Raw genomic sequence first — 13,417 nt, 5'->3', positions numbered from 1 at the left:
TTTGAATGAGGAACCTTTTTCTGCAGAATATTTGTCTGCATGGTCAGCTATTTCTGCCCACCATTTGTCAACATGTTGTGTAGGTTGAATTAGTCCTTTTAAATGATGTTCTTTGTGTGCTGGTTGGGTTGTTGGGACCACGCGGCCGTGCACAAAGTATCTATTTTGTGCCTCTACTGCCATCACTTGCCCGTCATTTTATACTTTTCTCAACACTTATACAGTCAATGCATGCTTAGGAAGAGGAAATCAAAAAAACATTTTTAACTAGTAAGTGATTCCTCTTTGAAAAAAGGCCAGATTATAATAACAAAAAAATAACAATGTGAAATCCTGAATAAATCTTAGTGTATTATACGCTGATCAGGGATTTGGGGAGAGCAGAGTTAGAGTTCAACTTCCTAAAGTTGTTAAGAGCCTCATTGATCCTCCCTTGGATTGGATTGATAAGAAAGTGGAGCTCTGACTTGAGAATCTGGTTCAAAACTTCAAAGAGTATGCTCTGTTTTTTCAAGGAGGAAGTGAATCATGATTCTTCCTTTAAAGCTCATGAAAAAAATGTAATAACCTCTTCCCTTACCGAGGCCTTGACCGTGTCCAAGAGTTAGCTCTTTTTTATACCAACTCCATCTACTACCTTTTCCGCCATTTTAATTAAAACTGAATCAACTACTTTGCTTGTTATAAACACACCGTGGTTACATTTTCTGTGAAACTGAACGCAGTTTCAAACCCCTTCAGTCAGTAAATCGTTTGGAACAACGTTTCCAAGAAATGTGGACATAATGCTGCGAGGCGCTTCACTCAGGTACCAGCTGATAATTCTCTCTCACATTTAACTCAATCGAGAAGAAGAAAAAATACAATCTATTAGCAAGTCTCTTGAGAAATGTTGCTGCAGCGAAGCTGCATGAACCCAGTGCCTCTTCGTCATACCAATGGAGACCGCAGCAGTTTGGTGTGCTGTGCACCGCTCAATGACGTGCAGAGTAACCAGGGATCAAAACCAGCAATCCCAACACTAATGGATGTTGTATCAAAGCTGTCGCAGAAAATAATCTCATTTTGATTATGGGATTGTGTTGGAAGTCAGAATCAAACAAAAATAAATGGAATCACTTTGTTTTGTTTGTCACATGTTTTTTTTTGTGCTCGCCAAACGTTTTTGTGTGTGTAGAAACAAACACAAAACAGATTTACATATCACTAAACACCAGTGAGTATGTACTGTTCCTCATAAAAAGTGTAGATGCCTGGCGAAAGTTGGATTTAGCCTTTCGTGCAGTGCAGATAAAGTCTGCGTTTGTGCCATTGACCAACGCAGGCACATCTGTGAAGCAGCTTGTGCCTTGATAAGTGACAGAGCTGGCCCTGCTTTAGAAAGGGAACCGGGTTGAGGGGACACAGAGGTCTGAGTGACTGAGGGTGAAAACAGATCTTAATTGACACATGTCGCTCAGCTCCACATTTGTTTTCGTCACATCTCGCCTGTGATTTAGTGCAGGACTTCCACAGGTGCTGTTCCACTTATTGCATGCCAGAGGAAGCCTGTCCCACGTGTCCCATAGAACACCAGAGCTCAGATATACAACTGTGTGCTACTTTGCTCTTTGTATGAGGCTTGTTGTTTTCTTTTTTTCTGAAAAAATTAAATAAAACATGTAGCTGGTGGCTTAAAGTCTGCAACATATGAGCATGACAGTCAAAAATACTAGACAAAGATACATTAAACATATTTTACTGTGAACTTATATATATTATACAATTTGAACAATGGTGTTTAAAAGGTTTTTAAATTCCTATGATATTTTATGATATGTCAGGTGACTAGACGACCGTCTTTTTCATGCTCTATATTACATGCGAGAGCCAGGCTTTCTGCTCAGGAAGCAGAGAAGAAAGATTCAGGAGGGTTTTGACACATACCCTTGGCAGATGTCTGTGGTGTAGTTAAAATTCTTACAACAGATGAGAGCTGGCCCGAAAAACGATTTCTCTGGATATTGTTGGATTGAGTAAATCTCAGTCAGTATGACATTTCTTTTTAGAAAACACTTGTATTAGCAAACATGAATGGAGGTACCCATACTGTCATAAATAAAAGTGGATAGGTGGATATGATTAATCTTTTACCAGGTGTCATTACCCGCTAAGCCTCGACCAATGTCCTGGAAGTGAGACCACAGTCAACATTTTCAAACCAATTCCAAAGAACTACCAATTGGATTCCTTTATTTGTTGGTGGCAGAATGTCAATCTTCTCGGCTAATTGAAGCATCACGACAGTCTGTTAAGGAATTTCTTTGTTTGCAGACAATACTTTTGTTTTGATATTTTTAAGGATGAGCCCTAAATGCCCCAAGAAACTCCAAGCAGCCCTGTCTGTTCTCTATTTTTCCTTCTTTTATATTATTATTTCAAGATTTGACTTAAACCCCACTATTATAGTATCAGTTTTTCAATTTCCTTTTTTTTGCCTATACTGGCATTTTCATTGCATTTGTGGCTAATATGCCTATTCAAATGACTACTCTGAATAAGCATCGACGTTAGGTACCAGGCTTGCCTGATTCAAAGTGGACCTGCTGGAGATGTTAGAAATGTTGGAGAGAATATGTCTTCCAGCTGACCCAGAGAGCACTTTTGGCATCCCCCAGGGGGAAAAGGAGGAAGTTCTTGGAGAATAAGGCATCATTTAGACCGTCTCTACTGTTGCCAATGGAACCATGACTTGGATCTAGGCAATTGGAGAAAATAACATTGGCTCCAGTGGTGCATTTCTCGTGTTTTACTGTTTTGCTCATAATGTTCATATCATTTATGTTTAATGTAGGGCTGTCAAATGATTAAACATTTTAATCAAATTAATTAGAATTTTCAGTGGATTAATCATGATTAATCACACCTGAATCCTAACCATTTTTTCTTTCTGAAATGCATACTAAAGATAAATAACAGGACACAGATACATAATTATCATTATTATCATTATTATTTTTTACATAAATACATGTTATTGATATTTGATTTTTTAATTCATTTCAGAAAATAATCAAAGCAATGTTATTTGATAAGTTACAGACTGCATGGCTCTAGAAGGGTCTCGAGCCTCTGCAGTTTATCCCACTCTGCTGTGAGTTTGTGCTCCTGATGGTCCAGGGCTGCCATGACCAGACATGACCAGACATGTCAACCCTCCCGATGTTTCAAAGCCCCTACCGAAAATCTCCCGGACCGACCTTTTTCCCGATTTCCACCCGAACAACAATATTGCTGCACCACCCGCCGACTGGCGCTGCAAAGAAATCCGCTAGCACCCCCCATTTCAGTGTGAAATATTCCCATACCTGGGAGGATTTAGATCGCATTGGCTTCTCTTCCTCCGCATGTTTCAGAACAGTATTACGGTCTCTCCGATGGTCTTTCCTTTACCTCAGCGCTGCTCTTTTTTTTTTTCTTAGCAAAGCTCTGCTGGGCGGAGCTTTTGTTTTTCTCTGTTCTGCTGCGCGAGAACGAGGGGGGGGGGGGGGGGGGGTGCGGGTCTCTGGCGCAAACGACTTGCTGAACCTGACGGCGTGACATATGCCTGCAGGTGGCAGTAATGTGTTGTATAGGATGAAGTGCATTCCCTAGAGGAAGAGGCACTTTACTGACCTGAATAATTTGTCACATTGCGCATGCGTGAAATGCGTCAAAAAAATTGACGTAATTAACAACAAACAGCTAATTAACGCCGTTAACGCGCTATTTTTGACAGCCCTAGTTTAATGTAATCTAGGTTTCAGATGTATTTTCCAAAAAACACCACACTCACTTGATGGTATTTCAATTAAGAAAAGTTCTCCACACAAGCCTACTTATAAGTCAAAACAATCCCCCTGCTTTGCACGGATTTCCATCCATTTATATTTAAATCTCTTTTGTGCAGAAGTTTAATATCTTTCAGACTCCCAAACTTTGCTTGCATTGCTGTGGATACTACAATAATACTTAAAAAAGAGGAGCTAAATGTTTGCACCAGACTGAACAAATCTTGGTCATCAAGGAAATAATCAGAAAGACAACATTGTTAAAGAGGATTAAACCAGGAGGACTCTATTTGAAATGAACGTTGATTGTGGACAATGCTTTGCATTTGTTTCCCAATAGATTGTATCCCTCCATCATTCCCATAGATTGATTTATGTGATCTTTTAAAAATGGTTGTGTTTGAGTCGTATTTATATGGTAGTAGTGTATATTGTTATATTTAACGTGGAGTTAAAATCTCTTCACGTGGCAGTCCCACGGTAATTCATGGTTTGAGAACATCTCTGAAACTACAATGAATCAGATTGCCAAATTGGAGACCTGCAAAACGGAGACTGCATGACAAAGTAAGTAAACAGTATAAAGAAACTAAACAACTGCCCTTTCGTGCATATCCTGACCGCAGCCTCTGTGTGCCAACCAAAGTTACCCTTCATGAAAACAAAATTAACAACTCATTTAACACTCCAGTGAAAATGCCAACCAGCTCTGTGGGGTTTACCATTCTCAAGTTGGCATTTTATTTTATTTGTGGCTTCTGACTGGTTGGCCTTGATTATACAGGTGAATTTAATTGGAAACATTGGAGTAATAGCAAATACTGTACATTTTGTGGTGGACTCTCACGACATATACTCAAGGTTGATGTGAAGTTGTGTGTATAAATCTGTATATGAAACTATATACAAAAATAATATGTTCTATGTACATCTCATGTACTAAACTGACTAAATAATATCATGACGTTTGTCACTGTTTATCTTTAAGTGTTAAGTTGGTTTCTCATGTGTTTTCCAAAAAACACCATCATTTTTTCAGTGTTTAGGACTTGATTTAAATAATATAAATACTTTTGACAGTTCTTTGTTTCTACATGAAAGCATTTCCTAATCAAGAGAACAGCAGAGAAAATGAGTCAAGGAGTCTGCACTGAATCTTTTCAAAACACATCTGCCAGTCAAAGTTATGTTTACTATCATTAGAAAATGTAATTTACCCCTCATGCATCATTTCCCACAGATCCATATCTCATCTTTTCATACTGTTAGGCATTACAGGAAAAGCACATAAACACGTATTGTCCTGATTATGTGTTGTCTTTTGAGACATTGTACAATTGACAATCACGGCATTCAAGGCTCCATTACGGTGATGAATGTCTTTTTCTCTGAGAGAGCATTGATAGAAACACCAACTGGAAAAAAGGTTGACAGGCTGTTTGAAATAGCACATTAGAGTCACTATAAAAAATGACTTCCATATGCTGTTTAATGTAAAACTGGAGCGTCATTTGTAATTCCCATGGAGTAAGGATGCAGGCAGCACTGCTTTGCCATGTTTGTCTGGATTCCTCTCTCACTCACTGCAGTGCTCTTGTTTGCTGTGTGGGGATGAATTTAGCTCCCAACATCTGGAAGTGTGCTTAATGATCATTAAAAACCAGATCAACTACACTCTAAAAAGACAGAGGGAGGGGTACTCCGGTTCAGGTCTCACGCTCCGCTCACGTGCAAGCGGTGACTTGGCAGTGAAGCCTCAGAGGAGACTCTGCCGGAGACCTTTGGAATTTACTTTGGTCTTGCTCTAAAAAGTACATGCACCACAACATTTGCATTCTCCTGTGTGAGAATTCTGTGTCTTAAAATGTCTATCCAAGGGCAAGGGTATACAAACCACTGCTCTTGTTATAACTTACAACTGCCATGAAGCAGAAACATGAGAGAATGTCTGATTAAAGTCTACTTTAATAAGCCTTGAGTAATTGCAGCCTGTAGTCTTGTGAAATGCTGGTTACTGCCGCACATCATTTCCTCTACCGGCACTGCAAAAAAACTGTTTTTAAGATTCAAGGTTCAGCAACATGGGGCTTTTTGTGGGCCATGAATAATGTGGAGGTCAAAGGTACTGGAGTTGATGTTGAGTCAGTCACTCTTGTGGTCAAATGGTGTGTCAAAACATACCCATACAATCATTCACTCACCAAGCAGGACTGAAGTAGCAGATCATCAAATAACAAAATCAATTGATGCTATGATACACATGAGGACAACAAACGGACACATCAACATATCAGGGATCTAAGCGTTGACCTCAACAACTTACAACATTTGAACCTAGATAATCTGAATTGGATGTCTAAATATGTTCTTGTTTTAACATATACTTAGTTATTGCTGTACACTATTTTACATCAAGATCAAAAGCAGAACACATATGCTGGTCCAAAAACCGTTTGACTTGTTGATTAAGAAGAAATCATGAATAACCAAGTTTCATCATTTGCCTCAAAATGTCTTTGATCTTGGGTATGGTCGATCTAGTCTCATGCAGAAGCCTAAAAAAGTACGAGGGGGATGAAGATAAGGACGGAAGAAACGAGGTAGGAAAGGTTTTCTCAACATTTTCAACAGGTTTTTCTCCATGTTCGACCAGGAGTAAATACCCAAACTCCATTTGGAGACTATTTGAACTTCCCTTGCATCCCTGATTGAAACAAATCAAGCAAATCATTGGAAGTGTCAGTTTGCCATGGTGAGGTCTATCTCGAGGCATTTCGCGATTCACAACACACGACTGTATTTATACAGTTTGATTTCAAGAGAAATTGCAATCAAGGTAACAGGACGCTGCCTTCCTTCTATTTATTAATAATAATAACACAATTGTTGGGCCAGCGCTTTACGGAGTTACTGTAACTGTATGTCAGTGGGCTGATAGGGACATCTTCAGGAGCAGAATGGTACTACTGCAATTTAAGGATAAAGCTACGTCAGCACTGCACGACGTGGAAGATGGAGCGGGGAGGATTGACGATGATACTACGCTAAAGGTATTCCTTTTCAAAATAAGAGCACCAATTCACGGTATGCGCTGGAAGTCTCTCATTCGTAAAGTAACAGCCGCTAAATGGTACAGAATATTCAGAATGTACGTTTTACTCAAACATTTTTGCTATTGAAACCAAGTTTATGTGACTTGCAGTTGTTTAAAAACCACACACTTTTATTTCGAAGAACTAGTACCAAAGCTGTTAGCAATCTGGATGCAGGACAGCAGATAACGCTACGTTGCGGGTAAAGATAATGGAATTAGCATTAAATGATTATTAAAGACAACGGTGGTTTCCGGTTTTAACAAGTTTGCTTTTCAAGTCTGCTGTCTGTGCAAAAGAAACCGGGCTGTTTCTCCCTCGGTGGCCGCGGCGGTGGGGACGAGTTAGCTGTAGCATTCATTCAGCTGCAGCCACATCAGCACCGCGGGGATTTAGCAGCCACGTAAGCGTCCATCGGAGCAAGGCGCTACTTTTGTGTCGAGGTGCACGCTGTATGGTTACTCATCTTCCTTTTTTTTCTAACAGCAAACATGATGCCATCTTTGTGTGTCAGTGTTCGGTGCTGTCTTGCAGAGATTGAATCATGGCAGACAGTATCATGAGCAAAGCTGCTACCATGGAGATCCCCATTAACAGCAATGGCGACACTGGGACTCTGCCAGAGGATGACAGCCTGGAGCAGGTCCGTTAGACGCCGCTCTTAAACCTCACCGACAATCACCTTTTCGATTAAATCTGTTTCGTTTGTTGTTGTGCGCAGTTTGTGTTTCTCTATCGTTTTCCACGCGTGACACTGTGTGTAGGACTAAAGGGTGTTAAGGCTTGGCTGATACCTAGCATGCAAAGGGCCTGCTCTAAGGTTATACCAGTGTCACCAGCAACACCAGCTACTGGGAATAATGGGGAGGGAATGAGTTTGACATTACTGTTAAATCTTATGAGATACTGTCAGTGTTTAATACAAACAGTACAATTCATAACTAGTGCAAATATTTTAAACAGGATTAAGAAAGCTACAGTATCGGGAGAGCAAAATGAACATTAGGTCTGTGTGTGCGTGTGCGTAAAGTAATGTGGAGTACCATCAAATTAAATAATAAAAGGGCACATAACCGTGATCTGTGAGCAGGATGACTCGGATACTTGACATTTGAACAAAAATTAAAATAATAATGATGAAAACAATTTGGGGGAGAAATATGCTTAAAACGGATATTTTTGGCTTTCTGCGTCCATGAATGCAATTTTAATGCCTTTTTTAGCTCATGTATTACTTTTTTATTTTGCTTTAAATCCATCAGGATTTGCAGCAGGTGATGGTGTCTGGACCCAACCTGAATGAAACCAGCATTGTGTCAGGAGGCTATGGAGGACCTGCAGGGGGCATCATTCCAACCAGCAGCATCAAAGGTACTGTTAGAAAAACAGAATCGTTTATGTTTCACAGTACAGAATTTGTGCTGCCAAAATATCATATATGGAGCGTTGCAAAATAGTTTCCTTACCATAGCGTTAAGTCATCCTGAGTTCAGTTCAGTTTAGCAGAGTTGTTGGTCAATATAAATCACCCAATTACTTTCCCAGGTGCATCCTTTTCTGTCTTAACACAGCTCAATGTTCATTCCACTCTGTGTCTTCGATCCCACTCCCCTCCACAGGCTGTGCAGACTGCCATGCGAGAGATCTGTCCAATGTTGTTGCACTCCTTAAGTTAATGAGAGTGGATGACACTTTTCTCCACCTCAAAGAAACCATGCCGAGCACTTTTCTTCCTTGTTTTCGATGATGTGTCACTAGAGAGTTGCTGACCCTTAGGGCTCCTGGTTCACGTTACAAACATCCATATCCCATAGGGCCTGCAGTTCGCTTCAACCCTGAGTATCTGGACAGAAGACGAGTCCCTGCACCAGGACCAGGTGGCTGTGTAGTCTGACGATGCGTTTTGGTTTTCCTTCATGTGTTGTTCTGTTTGACCTTTTATAAGAAATATTGAGCGATTGCCTGACCTGAAGGAGTTTAATGCAACCTTGCTTGTACCTCTTCAGCAGCACAAGGTCTTTTTTGGCAGCTTACCGACTTAGGGGCGCACTAACCTGATGTTAAATTATTGATGTCTAATAAGAATGTCCTATTTTCTACCGTAAAATGCACTTTGGGTGACCGTTTTGACAATGCTTGCTAGTGACCTCTCATCCCATGAAGTCCCTGTTCATCATTTTATAAATCCTTTTATTCTGCATGAGAAACCTGCATGGTGGATTATTTCCAAAACCTCTTTAAAGCTTTTAATGTTTTCTTCTTCCAGTGCCTAACATTTTTTTCTTTCAGTATGCTATTCAGCTGCCTTATCTAAACCGCATACTTTATCGATACATATTTCACACCTTCCTCTCATCTTCACATCATCACATGCTCATTTCAGACATTCGCATGAAATCCAGGGGTGCTGGCTTGCCTAAAAGCGCATCTGCAGCCAGTCAACCTGCCCAGCACACAATCCAGCATCCAGGTATCATCGGGATCATCACCATGTCCACTCTGTACTCTTTACTAATTGTCATGGCCAATGCAATCACTGTTCTTTGATTGGTTGACATGCATCAATGGACATTGTTCTTTTATTCTCTGATAGAGTCCTCAAACAATAACATGGGTATTCCCACTGAAGAAGTTTCTCGGGGTGTGGCAGTGGAGAAATTGGACAGTGTAAAGAAATGGGGCATAAACACATACAAGGTATTGTGCACTATGTCTATTACTATTACTTTTTCAATTCCAGCTCAACATAATGTCATGAGATTATCTTTATGTTGGGTTCAATGTATGTCCACTATGCAGTGCACAAGGCAGATGTTCTCCGAGAGGTTTGGCAGAGGTTCAAGAACGGTAGACCTGGAGCTGGAGGCTCAGATTGACGTGTTAAGGGAGACCAAGAACAAGTATGAAATAATCCTAAGACTGGCAACTGCACTCACCAGTCATTTTCAAAGCATGGTACAGACCCAACAGGCTCTAGGAGACACCTTCACCGAACTCAGCCAGAAGTCCCCAGAGCTGCAGGTACCGTCCAGAGAAAAAGATCCCCTTGCTATTTGATGTGGAACTGAAGTTGGCAGGGGAAATTCATTATTTTTTTTCTCTACAGGACGAGTTTGGGTACAACGCAGAGACACAGAAGCTGTTGTGTAAGAATGGCGAGGCTCTGCTCAGCGCCATCAACTTCTTTGTGTCCAGCGTCGACACCCTGGTCAACAAAACAATGGAGGACACGCTGATGACCGTTAAGCTGTATGAAAACACAAGGTAAGAGACCCTGACGTCCCGTTCAGGATTTGACGAATATGATCTTAATTCCTTTTAGGTTGAAGACCTGGTAAGTGAGAAGGTTTGACCTTTTTTTTTTTTCTTGCAGGCTTGAGTTTGACGCCTATCGCTCTGATCTGGAGGAGCTGAGTTTGGGCCACAGGGATGCAGCGGCCATGGTCCGCATTGAGATGGCTCAGCATGATTACCAGATCCACAGAGACAAGTATGAACGGCTGCGCAGTGACGTTATGATCAAGCTCAAATTCCTGGAGGAAAACAAGGTTTGTGGTTTAAACTGTTTTCTTTCCAATGTCCACTTATGTCAATTTATACAGGACCTCAATACCTCCTGAAATCTTTATTTCAATATTATCCAATGGGTTAACTTTCCACTTTGCTGCAGTGATGTATGGGTGTGCTCCAGGACTGTGTGGTCACAGGTGCAATAGTGCTCATGCTTGACCACACCCAACCACAGGCATCAGTGTTGCTGGGTGTGGTCAGGGGTGAATAGGCATGCAGATGTCAAGCGTTTGTACGACTTATCATGTCTAAAATAGGCTTAAACGCAGACTTGGGAATATCTTAGGAATGCAATTCGGAGCAGCGAGGAAATGCCATTCTGATGATGTCAATGGTCTGTACTGTCCAGAGATGCTCACGAGTCCCAAAGCTCGAGGTCGAGTCTGAAGTCTTTCGAGGACGAGTCTGAAGTCGAGTCTGAAGTCACCGTGTGTGCGACTCGAGTCGCACTCGAGTCCGAGTCTTCAACTCGAGTCCCCATCTCTTATCAACGTCCCTTTTACCGTAAAAAAACATACCAACAACTTTTTACTGCTCCTTTACTCTTTGCTTAATGTTTTTTTTGTGGTTTTTCCCATAAAATGAAAATACGAAGCATAGCCGCTAAACCGGAAGTACGTAGATTTTCACAGTAAGAATCGACGCAACCGTCTGTAATGACAGCGGTTACCAGGGTAACGAGGAGAAAAGTTCATGAACGGATATAAATAAATAATCCTGGTCTGACGGGATGTGTTAGCAGCAGTAGTTGACTACACACGCTGCTCTTGGCTCTGATATTTTTTGTCCACGTATTGTTTTGCTTCAGTGAGCAGAACAGAGACAGTTAAAGGAGATCGCAGAGTAAACGGTCCGCCGCTGGAGCGCATACGTCCCGACGTCAGCGAACCGTCGGTCGGACCGCCAGCGGCACCAGCGGCACCGCCGCCTTCCCGTCAGCGCCACCCAGCAGCGGCATTCAACATCTTTCTCGTGTGTGGCCGCGCGTGCGCAGCCAGCAATATGTGTCAATGTACGCGTTACGTAGGCAGGTAACGGAGGGAGCGATATAGCGAGCTCATCAGATTTTTCCTAAAATTAAACATTGTTCACGAGTCCCAAAGCTCGAGTCCGAGTCGAGTCTGAAGTCTTTCGAGGACGAGTCTGAAGTCGAGTCGGAAGTCACCGTGTGTGCGACTCGAGTCGCACTCGAGTCCGAGTCTCCAACTCGAGTCCCCATCTCTGGTACTGTCTTTGATGAAATTGCACTTTCTTGTTTCTTGTTCTTCAGAGTTTGTATCCCTATTGTTGAAATGCACTTATCGTAAGTCGCTTTGTATAAAAAGTGTACTGTAGTGGCGACATTTCCCTCTTCTTTGCTTTCTAGGTGAAGGTGATGCACAAGCAGCTGCTTCTGTTTCATAATGCAATCTCAGCCTACTTTGCTGGCAACCAGGAGCAGTTGGAACAAACTCTAATACAGTTCAATGTAAAGTTAAAGCCCCCAGGATCCGACAAGCCGTCCTGGCTGGAGGAGCAGTAAAGAGCGCTCAGGGTTCAGCAGTTTGACGTGTACGCGAAAATCCTGACATTGTACTTAGATGGACAAGAATGAAATTCATAAAGGAGTACATAAAGGGATCAATTACGGTCAGTGGTAACGGAAAACAAGACTTCTGGTGTTTTTCAAAATCCAGTATTGACAGTACAACAATTGTAGTACTAAGATGTTTTTTTTGTTTTATAAAAGGACCTTTGTTACTTATTATTTAGGTTGCACAATCATTTAAATGACTATGCCTTCTAATTTATGTACAGTAGAGTATTGGTGGGAGATCCAATAGCAATTTTGCACCTTAATTTTATTTTTTATGTTGTCTAAAATGTTACCTTCTATTCCAGAGCATATCACCTTCCACAAATCCGCTTAGTAAATTAAAGGGAAAATGTCAACAATTGTATGAAATATCCTCTGAAATTGTATTTATTTTTCTCAAGCGTGCATGACTTAATCACATTTTTCAAAATTAGTTTTACAGATTTAGATCCAACACATCAGGATATAGCCCAGTTTTTTTAAGTTACCCCACTTGCTTCTAATATTGCTTTGTGATATACCCTCTTGAAGGGTCAGTTTGTAGTTCACACACATATCAGGGAAAACTTAAATAGTTAATTTCTGTAACCAAATTTAAAAAAATAGTTTGATCAATATATATTGTAAAGCTTGATACTGTCCCAATGAATGCAGCAAATTTAAAAATGTCTCATGTTTACTCCAATTTACACATGAAACAAGCCTCAAAAGCAGATGTTACACTCACAGCATCAAGCAATGCAAACATTTGCCTATCATAAAGAAATCTACATGCAACACACAGCATGGTTGTTTTATTTGGAGCCTGTGTATATCTAAACAACTTCATTTTTGAAGTCTTATATTCAAAAACAGGAATGGAACTACTTGATCCATGTGATACCACATACATGATACTATTCAAATTGCAGTGTCTTTGAGGACAGAATGTAGACACATATTTTTCTTATTCTTTTATTTATTCACCATTGTGTTAGTGACTTAGCATTAATTGTTACGTACATTTATTTTCCATTCAGTTCAGTAAATTATCTTCGTCTTCTTTTGCATTTCCAATAAAGTCTGCTGGATGTTTTGTTTCACCTAACTTTGGCTTTAACACGGATCTGTCAGTTTCATATGGGAACCTTTCAGAGATTAGGTACAAGACACTCGCAGTATGTGTTAAATAATATGCACCATTGTTTATGTACATGACAATACAATGTGATGTATCAATATGCTTTCTGTGACTTATTTAGAGTTAGAGGAACTTTTTCTGTTTAGACTGCACAACGCTGGGAAGTTTGCTCCGCAAACTTGCCACCACTTCTGTCCACTGTGGGCTGCTAAATGGACCAAAGATGGCCAATAATAGACACAAAATTCAC

At 40.8% G+C, this 13,417-nt stretch overlaps 1 protein-coding gene across 6 annotated transcripts; it reads left to right on the top strand.

Annotated features, from left to right (window-relative positions):
* Positions 1 to 6,944: 6,944 nt before the first annotated feature.
* LOC119216581 (arfaptin-2-like) lies at positions 6,945 to 13,129 on the top strand. 6 transcript variants are annotated; one of them, XM_037469573.2, is made up of 11 exons: positions 6,946 to 7,103; positions 7,182 to 7,304; positions 7,388 to 7,544; positions 8,164 to 8,272; positions 8,716 to 8,778; positions 9,285 to 9,371; positions 9,495 to 9,598; positions 9,701 to 9,922; positions 10,008 to 10,165; positions 10,275 to 10,449; positions 11,838 to 13,129. In XM_037469573.2, the coding sequence occupies exons 3-11, from the start codon at positions 7,446 to 7,448 to the stop codon at positions 11,991 to 11,993; spliced, it is 1,173 nt and encodes a 390-aa protein (XP_037325470.2). In that variant the 5' UTR covers positions 6,946 to 7,103; positions 7,182 to 7,304; positions 7,388 to 7,445; the 3' UTR covers positions 11,994 to 13,129. The 6 variants fall into 6 exon arrangements, with proteins under 6 accessions (XP_037325488.2, XP_037325470.2, XP_037325480.2 ...); XM_037469591.2 differs by having other exon boundaries at positions 6,945 to 7,304; positions 7,436 to 7,544; XM_037469583.2 differs by having other exon boundaries at positions 6,946 to 7,304; positions 7,416 to 7,544.
* The last annotated feature ends 288 nt before the right edge of the window (positions 13,130 to 13,417 follow it).

This window comes from Pungitius pungitius, chromosome 3, assembly GCF_949316345.1.
Source record: "Pungitius pungitius chromosome 3, fPunPun2.1, whole genome shotgun sequence".
Classification (NCBI taxonomy): domain Eukaryota; kingdom Metazoa; phylum Chordata; class Actinopteri; order Perciformes; family Gasterosteidae; genus Pungitius; species Pungitius pungitius.
Note: the sequence above shows the minus strand (reverse complement) of the source record. Positions and strands in the feature narration are given on the sequence as shown.

Excerpts from the sequence above, each read along its gene's own strand:
- LOC119216581 (XM_037469591.2), top strand. The coding sequence starts at position 7,446 with ATGGCAGACAGTATCATGAGCAAAGCTGCTACCATGGAGATCCCCATT. Across the intron at positions 8,779-9,284 it reads AGTCCCTGCACCAGGACCAG|ACATTCGCATGAAATCCAGG; the intron begins GTGGCTGTGTAG and ends TGCTCATTTCAG. Across the intron at positions 10,450-11,837 it reads AATTCCTGGAGGAAAACAAG|GTGAAGGTGATGCACAAGCA; the intron begins GTTTGTGGTTTA and ends TTTGCTTTCTAG.